This window comes from Schistocerca piceifrons, chromosome 4 (genome assembly GCF_021461385.2).
Source record: "Schistocerca piceifrons isolate TAMUIC-IGC-003096 chromosome 4, iqSchPice1.1, whole genome shotgun sequence".
In the NCBI taxonomy this organism is placed as follows: Eukaryota; Metazoa; Arthropoda; class Insecta; order Orthoptera; family Acrididae; genus Schistocerca; species Schistocerca piceifrons.
The window spans coordinates 817,296,421-817,316,513 of NC_060141.1; the positions used below are offsets into that span (position 1 = coordinate 817,296,421).

The 20,093-nt window shown below is 42.0% G+C and overlaps 2 protein-coding genes across 12 annotated transcripts in view; one reads left to right on the forward strand and one right to left on the reverse strand.

Moving 5' to 3' along the window:
* The window catches only part of LOC124795113 (protein nessun dorma-like), a 224,006-nt gene extending 214,094 nt beyond the window's left edge, over positions 1-9,912 (forward strand). For 2 of the 6 annotated variants that reach the window (XM_047258967.1, XM_047258966.1), the window contains exons 8-9: positions 9,295-9,431; positions 9,546-9,912. In XM_047258967.1, the coding sequence (XP_047114923.1) occupies positions 9,295-9,431; positions 9,546-9,684 (276 nt within the window). In that variant the 3' untranslated portion in view covers positions 9,685-9,912. The remainder of the gene's footprint in view (positions 1-9,294; positions 9,432-9,545) is intronic. The other 4 variants (XM_047258968.1, XM_047258965.1, XM_047258970.1 and 1 more) reach the window with 4 other exon arrangements.
* A 7,901-nt stretch (positions 9,913-17,813) lies between these two features.
* Positions 17,814-20,093, reverse strand: part of LOC124795360 (peroxisomal acyl-coenzyme A oxidase 3-like) — a 251,233-nt gene continuing 248,953 nt past the window's right edge. For 5 of the 6 annotated variants that reach the window (XM_047259361.1, XM_047259357.1, XM_047259359.1 and 2 more), the window contains one exon: positions 17,814-18,278. In XM_047259361.1, the coding sequence (XP_047115317.1) occupies positions 18,025-18,278 (254 nt within the window). In that variant the 3' untranslated portion in view covers positions 17,814-18,024. The remainder of the gene's footprint in view (positions 18,279-20,093) is intronic. The other variant, XM_047259362.1, reaches the window with a different exon arrangement.

Genomic DNA, 20,093 nt, shown 5'->3' on the forward strand with positions numbered 1-20,093 from the left:
ATTGGAATTTTGAGGTTTTGGAGGGAGTGGAGCTGGAAGTGGTAGATTGAGTAGATAGGAGAGACTGGGTTTGTGTGCAATGAGAGGAGGTTGAGGTTTGCTGGAAAGGTCGTGAATATATATATACACTACTGGAAATGGAAAAAAGAACACATTGACACCGGTGTGTCAGACCCACCATACTTGCTCTGGACACTGCGAGAGGGCTGTACAAGCAATGATCACACGCACGGCACAGCGGACACACCAGGAACCGCGGTGTTGGCCGTCGAATGGCGCTAGCTGCGCAGCATTTGTGCACCGCCGCCGTCAGTGTCAGCCAGTTTGCCGTGGCATACGGAGCTCCATCGCAGTCTTTAACACTGGTAGCATGCCGCGACAGCGTGGACGTGAACCGTATGTGCAGTTGACGGACTTTGAGCGAGGGCGTATAGTGGGCATGCGGGAGGCCGGGTGGACGTACCGCTGAATTGCTCAACACGTGGGGCGTGAGGTCTCCACAGTACATCAATGTTGTCGCCAGTGGTCGGCGGAAGGTGCACGTGCCCGTCGACCTGGAACCGGACTGCAGCGACGCACGGATGCACGCCAAGACCGTAGGATCCTACGCAGTGCCGTAGGGGACCGCACCGCCACTTCCCAGCAAATTAGGGACACTGTTGCTCCTGGGGTATCGGCGAGGACCATTCGCAACCGTCTCCATGAAGCTGGGCTACGGTCCCGCACACCGTTAGGCCGTCTTCCGCTCACGCCCCAACATCGTGCAGCCCGTCTCCAGTGGTGTCGTGACAGGCGTAAATGGAGGGACGAATGGAGACGTGTCGTCTTCAGCGATGAGAGTCGCTTCTGCCTTGGTGCCAATGATGGTCATATGCGTGTTTGGCGCCGTGCAGGTGAGCGCCACAATCAGGACTGCATACGACCGAGGCACACAGGGCCAACACCCGGCATCATGGTGTGGGGAGCGATCTCCTACACTGGCTGTACACCACTGGTGATCGTCGAGGGGACACTGAATAGTGCACGGTACATCCAAACCGTCATCGAACCCATCGTTCTACCATTCCTAGACCGGCAAGGAAACTTGCTGTTCCAACAGGACAATGCACGTCCGCATGTATCCCGTGCCACCCAACGTGCTCTAGAAGGTGTAAGTCAACTATCCTTGCCAGCAAGATCTCCGGATCTGTCCCCCATTGAGCATGTTTGGGACTGGATGAAGCGTCGTCTCACGCGGTCTGCACGTCCAGCACGAACGCTGGTCCAACTAAGGCGCCAGGTGGAAATGGCATGGCAAGCCGTTTCACAGGACTACATCCAGCATCTCTACGATCGTCTCCATGGGAGAATAGCAGCCTGCATTGCTGCGAAAGGTGGATATACACTGTACTAGTGCCGACATTGTGCATGCTCTGTTGCCTGTGTCTATGTGCCTGTGGTTCTGTCAGTGTGATCATGTGATGTATCTGACCCCAGGAATATGTCAATAAAGTTTCCCCTTCCTGGGCCAATGAATTCACGGTGTTCTTATTTCAATTTCCAGGAGTGTATATCGAATCTTGATTTTTTTTTTTTATATATATATATATATATCTCAAGATTCGAGCAGTGATTAAATAATAGAGGAAAACATTCCACGTGGGAAAAATATATCTAAAACAAAGATGATGAGACTTACCAAATAAAAGCGCTGGTGGGTCGATAGACACACAAACACACACACAAAATTCTAGCTTTCGCAACCAACGGTTGCTTCGGCAGGAAAGAGGGAAGGAGGGGGAAAGACGAAAGGATGTGGGTTTCAAGGGAGAGGGTAAGGGGTCATTCCAATCCCAGGAGCCGAAAGACTTACCTTAGGGGGAAAAAAGGACAGGTATACACTCGCACACACGCACATACACAGACACAAGCAGACATTTGTCAAGGCAAAGAGTTTGGGCAGAGATGTCAGTCGAGGCGGAAGTAAAGAGGCAAAGATGTTGTTGAAAGACAGGTGAGGTATGAGCGGCGGCAACTTGAAGTTAGCGGAGGTTGAGGCCTGGCGGATAACGGGAAGAGAGGATATACTGAAGGGCAAGTCCCCATCTCCAGAGTTCTGACAGGTTGGTGTTAATGGGAAGTATCCAGATAACCCGGACGGTGTAACACTGTGGCAGTTCCAAACTGAACAATCCATTGCCCTCACCCTCCTAATCCTTCACCTACACATCAACTCAGCCAATGAACACACCCGTCAATTCCTATCCTTAATAAAAGTCCTCAATCTTTCCTCTCCCACATCCTCACCGGCTGTTCAGATCATCCTCCTACAGGCCAACCGCAAATTAGAACAGCATGCCACCCTCCATCTTAAAAAACTATCCAAACTCCTGGTTTCCCACCTACGGAAAGGCAACTCACTCACCCTTCACAACCTTTCCAGCAAACCTCAACCTCCTCTCATTGGACACAAACCCAGTCTCTCCCATCTACTCAATCTCCCAGTTCCAGCTCCACTCCCTCCAAAACCTCAAAATCCAATCAACACAATCTGGAACCACAACACCCTAACTCAGTAGTTAACCTTTCCTCCAAACCTCTCTCCCAATCCGAAACCTTTGTCCTATCCAAAGGCCTCACCTTCAGCCACACTCCCAGATTCAACCAAACAGCCCTCGTCAAAGATTTACTGTCCTACACTCGTACTCTCTGCTGGAAATATCACTTTGCCACAAAGAAAAATGATCCTAATCCTACTCCTAGTGCTCCAACTCCCCAAGACACTATCCAAATTGAACCCTGCCTGGAACAGTTCCGTCCTCCGTCACAGCGGGACCCACCTCCTCTTCCTCAAAATCACCCTCTCCAAACCTTCCAGGAATTTCTCACTTCCAGCCTTGCCTCTCAATCCTTCTTAAAAAACCTTAATCCTACTCCCAACATCACCACTGCTGAAGCCCAAGCTATCCGTGATCTGAAGGCTGACCATTCCATCGTCATTCTTCCGGCGGACAAGGGTTCCACGACAGTGGTACTTGATCGTCGGGAGTATGTGGCTGAGGGACTGCGTCAGCTTTCAGATAACACCACATACAAAGTTTGCCAAGGTAACCCCATTCCCGATGCCCAGGCGGAGCTTCAAGGAATCCTCAGAACCTTAGGCCCCCTGCAAAACCTTTCACCTGACTCCATCAATCTCCTGACCCCACCAACATCCCGCACCCCTACCTCCTACCTCCTACCTTCTACCTTCTTCCTAAAATCCACAAACCCAATCATCCCGGCCGCCCCATTGTAGCTGGTTACCAAGCCCCCACAGAACGTATCTCTGCCTACGTAGATCAACACCTTCAACCCATTACGTGCAGTCTCTCATCCTTCATCAAAGACACCAACCACTTTCTCGAACGCCTGGAATCCTTACCCAATCCGTTACCCCCAGAAACCATCCTTGTAACCATTGATGCCACTTCCTTATACACAAATATCCCGCACATCCAGGGCCTCGCTGCGATGGAGCACTTCCTTTCACGCTGATCACCTGCCACCCTACCTAAAACCTCTTTCCTCATTACCTTAGCCAGCTTCATCCTGACCCACAACTTCTTCACTTTTGAAGGCCAGACATACCAACAATTAAAGGGAACAGCCATGGGTACCAGGATGGCCCCTTCGTACGCCAACCTATTCATGGGTCGCTTAGAGGAAGCCTTCTTGGTTACCCAGGCCTGCCAACCCAAAGTTTGGTACAGATTTATTGATGAGATCTTCATGATCTGGACTCACAGTGAAGAAGAACTCCAGAATTTCCTCTCCAACCTCAACTCCTTTGGTTCCATCAGATTCACCTGGTCCTACTCCAAATCCCATGCCACTTTCCTTGACGTTGACCTCCACCTGTCCAATGGCCAGCTTCACACGTCCGTCCACATCAAACCCACCAAAAAGAAACAGTACCTCCAGTATGACAGCTGCCACCCATTCCACATCAAACGGTCCCTTCCCTACAGCCTAGGTCTTCGTGGCAAACGAATCTGCTCCAGTCCGGAATCCCTGAACCATTACACCAACAACCTGACAACAGCTTTCGCATCCCGCAACTACCCTCCCGATCTGGTACAGAAGCAAATAACCAGAGCCACTTCCTCATCCCCTCAAACCCAGAATCCCCCGCAGAAGAACCACAAAAGTGCCCCACTTGTGACAGGATACTTTCCAGGACTGGACCAGACTCTGAATGTGGCTCTCCAGCAGGGATACAACTTCCTCAAATCCTGCCCTGAAATGAGATCTATGCTTCATGAAATTCTCCCCACTCCACCAAGAGTGTCTTTCCGCCGTCCACCTAACCTTCGTAACCTGTTAGTTCATCCCTATGAAATCCCCAAACCACCTTCCCTACCCTCTGGCTCCTATCCTTTGAACCGCCCCCGGTGTAAAACCTGTCCCATGCACCCTCCCACCACCACCTACTCCAGTCCTGTAACCCGGAAGGTGTACACGATCAAAGGCAGAGCCACATGTGAAAGCACCCACGTGATTTACCAACTGACCTGCCTACACAGTGATGCATTCTATGTAGGAATGACCAGCAACAAACTGTCCATTCGCATGAATGGACAGAGGCAGACAGTGTTTGTTGGTAATGAGGATCACCCTGTGGCTAAACATGCCTTGGTGCACGGCCAGCACATCTTGGCACAGTGTTACACCATCCGGGTTATCTGGATACTTCCCACCAACACCAACCTATCCGAACTCCGGAGATGGGAACTTGCTCTTCAATATATCCTCTCTTCCCGTTACCCACCAGGCCTCAATCTCTGCTAATTTCAAGTTGCCGCCACTCATACCTCACCTGTCATTCGACATCATCTTTGCCTCTGCACTTCCGCCTCGACTGACATCTCTGCCCAAACTCTTTGTCTTTAAATATGTCTGCTTGTTTTTGTATATGTGTGGATGGATATGTGTGTGTGTGCGAGTGTATACCCGTCCTTTTTTCCCCCTAAGGTAAGTCTTTCCGCTCCCGGGATTGGAATGACTCCTTACCCTCTCCCTTAAAACCCACTTCCTTTCGTCTTTCCCTCTCCTTCCCTCTTTCCTGATGAGGCAACAGTTTGTTGCGAAAGCTTGAATTTTGTGTGTATGTTTGTGTTTGTTTGTGCGTCTATCGATGTGCCAGCGCTTTCGTTTGGTAAGTCACATCATCTTTGTTTTTAGATATATTTTTCCCATGTGGAATGTTTCCCTCTATTTTTTATCTATATGATTGTAATAGAGGGAAACATACCACGTAGGAAAAATATATCTAAAAACAAAGATGATGTAACTTTCCAAATAAAAGTGCTGGAAGGTCGACAGACACACAAACAAACACAAACATACACACAAAATTCAAGCTTTCGCAACAAACTGTTGCCTCATCAGGAAAGAGGGAAGGAGAGGGAAAGATGAAAGGATGTGGGTTTTAAGGGAGAGGGTAAGGAGTCATTCCAATCCCGGGAGCGGAAAGACTTACCTTAGGGGGAAAAAAGGACGGGTATACACTCGCGCACACACACACACACACACACACACACACACACACACACACACACACACACATATCCATCCGCACGTACACAGACACAAGCAGAGTCCTGCTGACCTGCTTACACTGTGACGCTTTCTATGTGGGAATGACCAGCAACAAACTGTCCATTCGCATGAATGTACACAGGCAGACAGTGTTTGTTGGTAATGAGGATCACCCTGTAGCTAAACATGCCTTGGTGCACGGCCAGCACATCTTGGCACACGGCCAGGACATCTTGGCACAGTGTTACACCGTCCGGGTTATTTGGATACTTCCCACTAACGCCAACCTATCAGAACTCCGGAGATGGGAACTTGCCCTTCAATATATCCTCTCTTCCCGTTATCCACCAGGCCTCAACCTCCGCTAATTTCAAGTTGCCGCCACTCATACCTCACCTGTCATTCAACAACATCTATGCCTCTGCACTTCCGCCTCGACTGACATCTCTGCCAAAACTCTTTGCCTTTAAATTTGTCCTCTTTTTGTGTGTGTGTGTGTGTGTGTGTGTGTGTGTGTGTGTGTGTGTGCGAGTATATCCTTTTTTCTCCCTAAGGTAAGTCTTTCCGCTCCCGGGTTTGGAATGACTCCTTACCCTCATAGAGGGAAACATTCCACGTAGGGAAAATATATCTAAAAACAAAGGTGATGTGACTTACCAAATGAAAGTGCTGGCAGGTCGACAGAAACACAAACAAACACAAACATACACACAAAATTCAAGCTTTCGCAACAAACTGGTGCCTCATCAGGAAAGAGGGAAGGAGAGGGAAAGACGAAAGGATGTGGGTTTTAAGGGAGAGGGTAAGGAGTCATCCCAATCCCGGGAGCGGAAAGACTTACCTTAGGGGGAAAAAAGGACGGGTATACACTCACGCACACACACACATATCCATCCACACATATACAGACACAAGCAGACATATTTAAAGACAAAGAGTTTTTGTCTTTTTATATATATATATATATATATATATATATATATATATTCATTCATTTCATTGTTGCCCTTATGGACAGTGTTTGAACTCGAAAATCACATGACGACACAATTTTCACTTCTTTCCTTTCTTCCTCTTCTCTTCCCAAAGTCTCTTCATCCTTTGGCTGTGCTCCTGTTTCCTTTGCTCTGTCCATAATGTTCCTTTCTTCTTTATCTCCTTTACAATAAATTTTGCACTCCTAACTTTGTTTCTGAAGTATTTCCTGTCTCCTATCATTTGCCTGTTGATCCCTATCTGCCTTAAGTCTTCGTCTATTTCATGATACCAATTTGTTTTCTTGCTTGAGCTGTTTACTACATCAAAAATTTTCTTTGTAAGTCGGTTGTTGTCCATTCTCTGTATGTGCCCATAGAAAGTTAATCTGCGTTTTCTGATCGCGTCTGTCAGTGTGCTGGTACAGCTCTTTGGTAGGTCGCTTCATCCATACGCCATCTCTGTGAATTGGTCCAAATATTTTTCTGAGAATTTTGCGTTCTATTTTTTCTGTGTCTATGATGCCTGATGCTCCAATTGTGGTTGTTTCTGACGCGTACAATGCTTCTGGTAATACAACTGTTTTGTAGTGCCTAAGTTTGGCCTGCCTCGATATGCTTTTCTTATTATAATGTGACCATGTGAGTTTGTATGCCTTCTGGAGTTTCTTCGTTCGTTCCATGTTAGCCGCCTTGTTTGATCCTCCCATTTGTATGTACTCCCCTAAATACTTAAATTTTTCGACTCTTTCTACGGATCCATATACCGTATGCATGGTGTGTACATTGTTGGTCTGTCGTTCCATATATTGTGTCTTCTCGTAAGATACCTGCAGACCTGTTTTGGCAGCTATTTCATGCAAGCATTCCAGTGCTTCCTTTGCCTCCTGTGTATTATTGCTGAGTATGGCTATATCATCTGCAAATGCCAGACATTTTATGATTGTTTTGGTTTCACGTGTTCTTCCCAGCTGTATTCCTTTAACTTGTTCCTCCCACTGCTTGATAATTTTGTCTAACACCATGTTGAACAGGATTGGTGAGAGCCCGTCTCCTTGTCGGACACCTGTGTGTATGTGGAAGGGTTCCGAAATTTCTCCCATGAACTTAATCTTGGAGGTAGTGTCTGTAAGCGTCTGTTGTATAAGTGCCCTGGTTTTTCTGTCGATACCATATTCTTCCAGTACGTCAAAGAGTGTCTGTCTGTCTATGGAATCATATGCTTTTTTAAAGTCCACAAAGGTAACTACAGTGTTTCTTGCCTGTCTGACTTTCAAAAGTGTTCTGAAGTTCCAGATCTGTTCGATGCATGATCTCCCTTTTCTGAAGCCTGCCTGGTATTCCCCAATTTGCAGATCTGCTTGTGGTTCTAGTCTGTTTAATAGCACCTTAGAGAAAATTTTGTATGTAACTGGTACTAGCGAAATGCCTCTGTAATTGTTTGGATCTGACTTATCACCCTTTTTATGTAACGGATGGATCAATGCACATTTCCATTCCTCTGGCACTTTCTCTGTGATCCAAATTTCGGAGATAATCTTATGGATTTTTTTGGTGATGTTTTCATCTTGGAGTTTCCAGATCTCGGCGATAATACCATCTTCTCCGGCAGCTCTGTTATTTTTCATTTGTTTTATGATTTCGTCTATCTCTTCTATTGTGGGTGGATCAGAATCGGCATTAGATGTGGTCTTTTGGAATGTTAATTTTCCTGTAGGTTTTTTGCAATTAAGAAGTTTATCAAAGTAATGTTTGAGAATTTTACAGTTTTCTTTTGTGTTTGTTTCCAGGGATCCATCTGTTCTTCGGAAGCAGAGGCTAGGGGGTTGATAGCCCTTAATATTTTCTTTGAAAGTTCTGTAAAAATTTCTTGTGTTATTTCTTTTGAAATCTTCCTCAATTTCTTTTAGTCTGTTATTGTCATATGCTCGTTTTTCCCTTCTGATTTCCTTCGATGCTAGTTTCTGAACTTCGTGAAATTCTTTCCATGTTTCTGAATTTCTGTAGCTACTGAACTTGTCCCATGCTTGCTTTCTTCTCTCAATGGCTTCATCACACTTTGCGTTCCACCACCTATGTTTGCGTTTTCTAGGTGGTTGTCCCCAGCACATAGTCTTCTGAACTGTCTTCGCCAGATCTGTCCATGTGTCTATTGAGTGCCTATTAATTTCTTCAACGATTTTATCCCTGTTTATCTTCAAGTATTCCGGATCAGGTTTGACTATTTTGTTTTGCGCTGTCTGTTTCAGTCTTGGGATTGGCCTAATCTTAACTTGTAGCAAATGATGATCAGACTCGAAGACTCCTTTACGTGTTCTGACATTTAGAATTTCCCGCGAATTTTTCTTGGATATGGCCACATGATCAATCTGAAATTCTCCCCACACTGTGTTGGGTGCTTTCCATGTTGTAAGTTTTCGTCTTGGTTTTTGAAATTGTGTTATATATAATCACTATGTGGGAACAACAACAGAGGCACGTCACTGCCACAGCTCTCTTCCAAGAGCACTGACATGACATGTGTTTACAGCCAACAGTCCAATGAATGTTACAATAACAACTCATTGCGCTAGTGCTGACCTGTCGTGGCTATTCCGAGAACTTCTCAAACCACCCTCGTACATTTCAGTTACCTTTTAATTCAGACCAATATTTCAGCAATTGGCAACTGCATTGTAAACATTCCTTCTGCTTCCTTAAATGTGTGACTTATCAAAAATGGTGCTGTTTGTTATAACCGTGAAAAACATTTAATTTACAGGTTTTTGGCGGGGCAAAACTGTACTTACATGACTCAACAATACTAAACTGCAAATATTATGGAATAAAATGTGATGTTCATAGCGTTGAATTGATAAATAATGATTACAGAATTGGTTCAGAAGAACTTTTAACAAAGTAGGTATTTTAATTTATTTTGTGTCACTCTCAAATAATAAAAGTAACAAAATTCTCCTATTTTTGTATTTATATCACATAGAAAATGCAAGTTATGACATTGTTTTGTTACAGTATTAGTGAAATAAAATTGGACAGCACAACAGTTGAAGATAATGCTAAGGGGGACGTCGTCATTATGAAGAATCACGAAAGCTGTCTTTATGATTATCTTGAGAATATGCCATTTTATTCAGCTGTGACCATAAAATGACACACATTTTTTACCTTTTTGTGTTGTGGTGTAAATACCACATTAACAAAATCCTTTGAATCTTTCCTACTATTTCTTAGAATTCTTTTTAAAATTTGAATAAGGAGTTTTGTGTTCTACAATGTTTTATAAGCAATTTGTCTCAGTGTTTCCAAGGAAGAAGTGAAAAGAAATAGCTCATCGATTTTGTATCTTGATAAAGCATAAAAACTGTCTTTTTAAATGAATAAAGCAATTAAAAACTCAAAAGTAGTTGGTGATTTCCTGAGTTACGTGACTGTAAGGAGTTCCATACACTTCTTTGGACTAGTAAAGAAGTCAGCAACACATTTGATCTTCATAATGTAAAAAACAATGAACAATTGTACCTCTGTCCTGTATGTTGTAAGATGACTGTTACTTCACATTCTTCTACAATAATAATAATAATAATAATAATAATAATATAGAGCTTTTGCTAACAGAATTAAAGGTTACTTACCACAAAATTTGACCTTCAAGAAAAAAGATGTGAAACTCGCACTCACCAACCAAGAAAAGTGCAAAGAACTTGCACATTACGTTTCCAACAGTATTCATCGTCCTGAACCGTCCAAACGATTCCCACACACATCCCCAAGTTACACGAAACCCGATGCCTATCCACAGACACAAGAAGAAATCCGACACCACATCACAAATCACACAGATCATTCAGGACGTAATGCAAACTGAAGACCTCCCGGATGACTGGAATTGCGCACTCATCCACCCAATTCACAAAAAAGGACACAAATCTGATGTGAATAACTACAGAGCTCCCTCCTTTCCATTGCTTACAAAGTCTTCTCCGCTTGTCTCTTACAGTGCACACAAGAACAACTTGAACCACTGATGTGTGAATATCAAGCAGGGTTCAGACCTCACAGATCAGGCAACAAACAAATTTTCAACCTGAAGTCTACACTGAAAATCTGAGCTACATGAAATCTCCCAACCATCTACAAATTTGTCGATTTCAAGAAAACTTATGGCTCCATCGACTGACAATCCCTGTTTAATTTACTCAAAGAAAACAATCTAGATCCTAAAACACAATGTCTCATCTAACAAATCCATACAGACACAACCGCCAATGTCAAATTCAACGGAGAAATCTCACACCCTTTTTCCATCAAGACTGGCGCTAGCAGGGCGATGGCCTCTCTCCGCTACTTTTCAATATCATTTTAGACAAAGTCATCAAAGAATGGGAAAAAGGACTGAAAAATCGAAACATCTGGAGAACCATCAGGCTAGGAAAAGAAAAGGATAAAATAGATGTCACAAGCCTAGCCTTCACTGGTGACCTCGCAATCCTCTCTAGTAATGAACAAACAGCAATCCATCAGATTGAAGTCCTCAAAGAATTTGCCGAGAAAGTTGGACTGCAAATTTCTTTTTCCAAAACTGAATTCATGGCTACAAATCACATCAAAACACAAAATTAAATCACAAAATATGTCATAGTAAACAAGGTTAACCACTTCAAGTAGTTAGGAGAAATTATTGAGCCTATAGGTACAGAAAGATTAGCACAAAAAACACATGAACTCAAAATACAGAAAGCATATGGGAAAGTAGCAAGCATCCACAACAAAAAATGCATAAACATCAACACAAAAGTTCAAAATTACACGACTGTTACCAAACCTGAAATACTCTACGCCAGCGCGACTCTAAATCTTAATTACGAAGGAGACTTCGAAAATATCAAAAAAGCTGAAAGAAAATTCATCTGTAAAATTCATGGCTCAAAACTCACAAACGAAGGATACTGTCTACAACCACACTCAGTCACATAAAAATATTCCAACATCAAAACCAATTTCCACAAATGATGACTGAAATTCTACGGATACTTCATGAGACTAGATGACAACTGACTAACAAAGAAAACGTTCACGTACTTACAGAAACTGAAAATGAAAATGACAACAGTTGGACTAAAACAGGTCCAAATTGATCTAAGAAATGCCAAAATCTCTCCAACAGACATCAAAGATAGAAACATCTGCAGACATAATGTCTACGCTGGGAAATTTCATCAGAAGACAAACCCAAGGCACCTAGAAGAAAGTGATCAGATGAACATTGAACTAAGCGTAGCGAAATGATGAAACAATTCTGGAAGAATAAGAAAAATAAAAGCCACAGGTCATAATTTGCTTTATGTAACAGTATAAATAAATGAATAAATAATAATTAGTACAAATATGGCAAGAAAAGCTATTTCGGGATTTAAAATGCTTTAGGGATGAAAGAGACAACCCACCAAATAATGGCAGCATTGAGTTGTTGACAGGTGCAAAAAAAAAAAAAAAAAAAAAAAAAAAAAAAAAAATTCCTACACAAATGCACGCACACACACACACACACACACACACACACAGTACAAAGTAATTTAAGATTGTTACAGGTACAAAGAGTTAGAAAACACATACATTAGGTTGGCCCATAAGTTTGTAGTGTTTTTGTTTTGCATATTGATATCCCGATTGCTATGAGTTTGTTTAGTGGCCATAATAACATCAGAAACGTTTTACAAATGACAGCTCCACCAGTGCACTGCTCTTCTATACCCTGTGTGCACATACTACCGAAGAACAATGACCAGGAAGATAGTGTAAAGTGATGTTACTCCATGATAACGCCTGCCCGCATTCTGTTAGATTGAGAAAAAGCACTAACAGGAGTTGGGTTGGGAAGTCATTCTGCACCCACCTTATTCACATGATCTGTGCCCTCAGATTTTCACCTATTCCGCACACTATGAAACAACCTTCAAAGAAGTTCATTTTTGGATGAAGATGTGTTCCGTGCTTGGCTCAGGGATTGTTTGCCTCAGAACTTCGTGTATTTGATTTCTACAGTCACAGAAGTGGAAAGTTACTGCAGCATTGGCAGACTTGTAAACAGCGAAAGAGAATATACGTGGCTCGAATGAAAAGTAATGCCTCCACCTTTGTTAATTGGGTTTGGATGGGAATATTTTAATAAATTAAACACTGAAATAATCCTTACAAGGGAACCTCCCCATCGCACCCCCCTCAGATTTAGTTATAAGTTGGCACAGTGGATAGGCCTTGAAAAACTGAACACAGATCAATCGAGAAGGCCTTGAAAAACTGAACACAGATCAATCGAGAAAACAGGAAGAAGTTGTGTGAAAATATGGAAAAAAATAAGCAAAATATACAAACTGAGTAGTCTATGTGCAAGATAGGCAACATCAAGGATAGCTTCAGCCTAAGAGCGCAGTGGTCCTGTGGTTAGCGTGAGCAGCTGCGGAACGAGAGGTCCCTGGTTCAAGTCTTCCCTCAAGTGGAAAGTTTACATTCTTTATTTTCGCAAAGTTATGATCTGTCCTTTCGTTCATTGACATCTCTGTTCACTGTAATAAGTTGAGTGTCTGTGTTTTGCCACCGCACTGCAAAACCGTGCAATTAGTAGACGAAAGGACGTGCCTCTCCAATGGGAACCGAAAACATTTGATCGCAAGGTCATAGGTCAACCGATTCCTCCACAGGAAAACACGTCTGATATATTCTATACGACACTGGTGGCATCATGTGCGTCTCATGACAGGAATATGTTGCCGACCCACCTAACTTGTACACTTGGCGAATGGGTAAAAAGATTCTTCTACCTTGCCCGATTTAGGTTTTCTTGTGGATGTGATAATCACTCCCAAAAAAGTGATCGCATCGGACGGACAGATAATAATTGTCTGGAAATAAAAAATTAAATTTTTCACTCGAGGGAAGACTTGAACCAAAGACCTCTCGCTCCGCAGCTGCTCACGCTAACCATGGCGCTCTTCAGATTAATTTGTCCATAATGTTGCATATGTTGCACATGGACTACTCAGTTTGTATATTTTGCTTATTTTTTTCATAGTTCCACACAACTTCTTCCTGTTTTCTTGATTGATCTGTGTTCAGTTTTTCAAGGCCTATCCACTGTGCCAACTTATAACTAAATCTGAAGGGGATGCGATGGGGAAGTTCCCTTGTTAGAATGTGATCTTTAATTATCAGTATTCACTTTTCCACAACATAATCTCCAGCCAATTGGATACATTTCTGCCAGTGATGAAAAAGTTTTCTGAAGCTGTCACGGAAGAAGTCGACACTCTGTTTCCACAACCACATACTCATATGTCCTTGTGAAATGCCAATTGTGCTTGCAATTTCTCTCTGAGTGATACGACAATCGTCCTGAATCAATCTGTCAGCATTTTGCTGTCACAGGACGTCCAACTCTTTGTTTGTCACACAGGTCAGTTGATCTCGCCTCAACATCTTTAAACTTTCTCACCCAATGACGCACAGTACTCACATCAACAAAATCACTACAAACTGCTTTCATTCTCTGATGAATCTCCTTTGGGATGACACCTTCTGCTGTCAAGAATTCAGTGACTGCACGTTGCTTACATCGCATTGACCGACCGTCTGCGCTGTGTTCCATGCTTTACACTCTAACAATACAACCGTTCACTGCTGAGGCTTCCCACCAACTGGAGCTGTAGAGAAGAAGCTACGGAACAAGCCAGTACGCTGCATACCAATGCTGCTGACTGTTGAAGAGTTACGAAGGTGGAGGCATTACTTTCCAGTCAACCCTCGTATTACTGATCATTAAAATCTCTGTAATGTGTAAGAAACAAAAAGGCCAATATTAACTTCCCACAATGAAAATTACAAATGTAGAAAAATGTCAGTTTACAATTAAATGGTATAATAGAGTAGTATCGGTCATTAAAAAGATCACTGCTGAAGCCATTATCTGGTGAGAGTCATTTTTCTTGAATGTAAGTAGTAAGCCTGCATTTCCCTTAGGGTGGGTCAATATCCAGTATATTGTTATATGCAAGCACTGAGGAGAGAAAGAAAAGCTTTCTCTGAATTGCTTCAGGCAAATGCTGGGATGGTTCCTATAAGAGGACACGGCCAGCTTCCTTCCCTAACCCAATGAGACCAATGACCTCACAGTTTGGTCTCCTCCCCCAAAATCAACCCCAACCCACCTTAAGCAAATGTGGACAAGTTGCCCTTTGTTAAGTGTTGGATTACAATTGAATAAGACCAAAAGATTGTTAAATTATAAAGGATAATTTGTGAAACACTAACAGGTACAATATCTAAAGTCAAATTTATGGGAGAAGTATCTCTGACTGCTACAGGCAGTCAATTTCCCAAGGAACTCAATAGTAACCTTTCCATGCTTAGAATCGTGGAAAATAAAAATGAAACCAGCAATATAGTTTCTATATACATCACATCATTATCCATCTCAGGTCCAAAAGAAGAAGAATTAGTGTAAAATGAAACTGGAGTAGTTTAATCAAGCAGTTCTTAAACAAAACACAGACAAAAAGCAGTACCGATGTCTAAACATTGTTGTTAACAGTTTCTTCAAAGCTACCAAATTATCTCCCTACAAGTGGAACAATGCTTAAAAAGAAGTCATTGGATAAATGGAAATTTAAAATCAAGCCGTGTGATATGCGTGGAGGGGGGAGGGGGGATATGAGACTGCTAGAAACTTGGTAGCCATTTTGGAAGGCCCTGTCTCAGCTGCAACTTGTAATTTTCTATTGGAAAAGGGATTATGTGACATATCACATAGATAAAGAATTACACAAGAAAAACAATGGCACCTTTCATTTGAGCACAGCTTTATTCACTCTCAGGCTACGTTTCGTCCTTACAGGGGGTGTGAAAGTTGACGAGCTGAAGGAACTGAGATCTGATATAGGAGGGATAGCACCTGTATTGTTGCACAGGATTTTAACCAATGTCATCCAAACAGATCACCCAGTACCGTCAGATGGGTGATGAAACTTCTCGCAAAATTCTGTGAAAGTGGCTCTGTCCCAAACAAACAAAAAGCTATATGATCAGAGAACTACAGATGGAGCAACATCGACTGCTATTCTGACATAATTTGGTAAGAGTACAGAGGACAGTATGTGCTGCAACCGAAAGGTGGGCTTAGCTGTAGGTCAGTAATAAGGGATCTAGCACCACATAATTGACACCCTTACAAAATGCAATCAGCTCAGGTACAATTCTCATTGTCGGGTTCAGTTCGCAAAAAGGATGACACACAAGCTGTACAAAGACCATCATTTCCTCTAAGACATACTTCTTACTGATAAAACTAATTTCTATGTCAACGAAAATGTAAATAAACAAAATCACAGACACTGTTCAAATGTCACTGGTGTGACTCATCAATGGTAGGTAATGCCTCAGAAGTGGTGGTTTGGTGTAGAATATGGGATTCTTGTTCTGGATCGGACATAGCCCCAAGAATGGCAGGAAGAAGATGACACAAGAATAACTATAATTATGGAATACCTGGAGCAGTTTCACATTAACTTGGTACACACGTGACTTATTTGATATAGCACCCATAAACATGGGAAGGGTGGTCACAGATAAAATAAATGTAAATCTACTGATATTAGCATTGAATATCCAGGTTGTTTTTTTAAAGTTAGGAGGAATGGTGACAGTTCCTGTGACATTTAAGTTCAAATTTAGTCAAATAAAACTCTGGATTTTTTTAGAATAGATATAATTTAAAAAAAGAAACACCCATGCCTCGGGTTTTACCACAATCTCCTCTCCAGCCCCTCCCTCCCCAAACCCCCTATATAGTCCCATAGGGACTGCAAAGACAAGATTATGATAATTACAGCGTGCTTTTAGTTATTTACACAGTCATTCCTCCTGATCGTCTTACAAGAGTGGAATGGAAAGAACCTCTAATATATAACACAATGGGAAGTTCTTTCTGTCAGACAGTGCTCAGTGGCTTGTAAGTATAGATGTATATCGGGCAGTAATAAATAGTCAGCAACTGGTGGTAAATTACCACACACTGTGCTGTCCATATCACAAAAAAAGCAAGTGCCATCAATTCACTGTACAAAAGTTGATGATATTTGCAGTAGTAGCTGTAATCAGTGGCTTTCCTCTTATAGTCTGGTACCGCATGTCGTGGAATTTGAATCCGCGCCAGGCGTCACGGACGTCAAGGACCCCTAGAGGTCACTGCACCATCACGCTGTAAGCTGTGACAGTGCATGCCTCCTGCCCCTCTATTAGTGTGAGGGCGCCACAGTGAAACACGTGGTTCCTGCGGCCAATATCGGCGCCCCAGATAGAGTACTTAAGCGCCTGCCTCTCGCTTAGCCAGTCAGTCTAATCTTGCGTATGTCTGTGAACACATCGCCTCGCGTTAGACAGCTCACTTACTTGTTCTATGTACGAGTGGGCATGTTTGTTAGGTTTCCTGTGACTCCGTTGTTCGATCTTGTTGTTCGTTCTGTCCTTCGTTGGTCGTGTCCGTCCTCTCCCATTGTGTTGTTCGCGGGCCTCTCCACAGGTCCCACCGCGCTTTCGGTCATTTCAACCCCACGACCATCCCGGTCGCAGTTACAACATTTAGTAAAACATTTCGATGTCAAATACAGTTTTTATTCCCACAGAGGTTCCTGCAATCTGGAATACTACGTTTAATAAAACTGCATTTGTAATGTGTGTGCCAGTCTTTCAGTGAGTTACATGATGAAACATTATAATTATGACTGTAGATATGTCAGAAGGTTGGGGGGGGGATTAAATGCATTTTTACAGTTGGAGTTCTTCATTGGTTATGGAATTCAGTTCCATCTAGGAAACATGACAAACTGATTTTGTTTTATATTGTTCAGTAAAAATTTGGAAACATATTTTATAAAAATTAATTTCTGTAGTCTTGTAACATAACAAATATTTTGTCATTTCAAAATCTTGTGTTGTATTGAATGTGCATCTGATATGAAATTAAAAGTGTGACCAAAGCATACAAAGTCAGTGCAATATAGTTCGCTAAAGCACTCACACAAGTTTTTAGCCTTAACACATTTTTTTCATTCTTTAGATCCAGCCAAAATATAGAGCAGCACAACATTGTTTCTCTTCCATTGCAGAAGTGTGTGTGGAACCATTAAGATGAGAAACAAGCAGTTAAAACAACTGATAGTTCAGGGAATAACATGTTTATTGTCACTGAATCATAATCTTTACATAATATACAAACAAAGTAGTCTTTCCTATTAGTGCTTTATTTACACCCAGCTTCACACTACAGTACAAAAATAAACAATTATTTCACAGTTATTATACAAATATGCTGTGCAAGATGTACAATTTCCTTCCAAAATGTGTACATAAGTATTTCACTTCATAAAATGCCAACATGGAAACAGGATGCACAGTAAACATTATAGTGAAAATGTGTGTATATATGTGACAGTTAGTCCCACTACATTTTGCTTTGTCCAAATGACACTTCATTGCACCAAGATGGCCTCTCAAATGTCTGCTGTTTCTGGAAGAGATGAGTATGCAGATTTTGATAAATTTTTCCATCTGAGTTTCCAAGTAAAGAATTCAATATGAAATCTGGTGGAGCTATGGCATCAGCAAGTGAGACAGCTTCATTCTTCAGCTGAGTACACAGGTGCATAATTCCCTCCCTTAACATCTCAGATGCCTGAGGGCCATTCACATATCCTCCTGAAATAAAAGATGCAATATTTTGGTACAAAAATTTTGTTAAATTCATAGCCTTCAATTACTTTTTGGAACCATTATTTACTTCTTCAGTGGAGCAATAAGGAAATATTGTGTGTGTGTTTGGGGGGGGGGGGGGGCTGTTAACTTAATACCCAAATAGAACTCTTGGGGATGTAAGAGACTTTCTTGTCATTTAATAATTATAACCTATAATCACAACCTAAATAAGCTAAAATGTTTGATCTGTTCTATTATTAATCATAGTGTTTGTCAATACCAGGTGTTCTCCTTTAAACTCCTCTGATTTTGTCTTCTTTTGTGGTATCATGAAATGATGCTCTTCACAAATCTTAAATAATATGTAAATATATTCCATTTATAGATCATGTTCATTATCCACCAGCATTGTGGCACCATCTGTGTATAAAAGACCGTTCGAGTGAGAATCTCCGTTAAGATTAATTTCTCCATTAAAATCTTCCATTTCCAGATTGCATCATCTACATAAATGTTCAAAAGTATGGGTGAAATTCTGCACTCTCGTCGAACTATCTCCTTTGTTGTTATAAGCTGTGTTAGTGTGCCATTTACATCTAAAATTACAGTTGCATGTTTGTATGGACTCTGAAATGTTCATTAGGTGTTGCAAATGTCCTCTTTACTATGTACTGCTCCATAGTTTCTCTCTATCAATAGTACTGAATGCCTTAATGAAACCAATAAATTATAACTGGGCTTCCCTATTATACTCTCTGCTCTTCAATTATTTCTTTAATTATCAATAACGTATATGTTGTCGTGCGCCCTTCCAAAATGCCTTTTGTTCATCACATACCCCACTCACATTTAAGGAACAATATGAAATACGAAGCAGTTGCAGGTATTTGCAGATATCAAGACTCAGTAGAATATCAAGACTTGGTAGAGTCTATATTATGGGTGTTCCACAGATGATACATATTATGTACTCTTTTGTAAATAATCTTGAAATTAAATTTCTACTCTGTAATGATGTATACCTCATGATTAATATTTTTTACAATTTAAAATTGTGCGCTAGAACACAGATTGTATTTCTGGTATGAAGTAGGTCTAGGTACTCTGCACAGAGGAGGCAGGGATAAGGGAGGATTCAGGATGTTACATCCGTGTCCTTAACCAGCAAGTCAGAATTGATGTCTTCCGCTGAATCTGAAACTGAGCCACTGAATCACACTATGTTGCTGGAAAATTTTTGGCGTCATGCCAAATGGAGGCAAATACAAAAGGGTGGGAGATCTGTTAACTGTCAGTAGATCAAAAATAGAGTGAAATTGGGGAAACACCAGCAAGGTATGAGAAGGAACACCAGGTGCACTGCGTATGTATAGCTGTGGGCCTGTGTGCTGCCAGCTATTGAGAGAACAGTGTGCAACCAACTGCAGATAGTAGGGCAAGTTGGAACAAATTATACCTCTTGTTTGGGCTCCAAGGTCTTGCAGCGACTGGCAGAGAAGTTTGATAATACCATCCTTTCACACAGTGTTGCAATGAAGTTCACAGTCTGCAACATTGTCCTCAGAACAGAGTGTGACAGCCCCCCCCCCCCCCCCCCCCCCCCACACACACACACACACAAGTTCTGAATTGAGTGGAAGGCTTGAACTAGTTTCCCTTTCTTTATTTAAGATTAGGTGACTCCATCTAGTCTAGACTTGGACAGCTGTAAGAGAACCGTAAGTGTCAGTGTTGTAAGATCAAAACCAGTGCTCTCCACAGGCAAAGGTATTAAAATCCTAGTGGTTAACTGCTAAAGCATTCACAACTAAGGGCCAG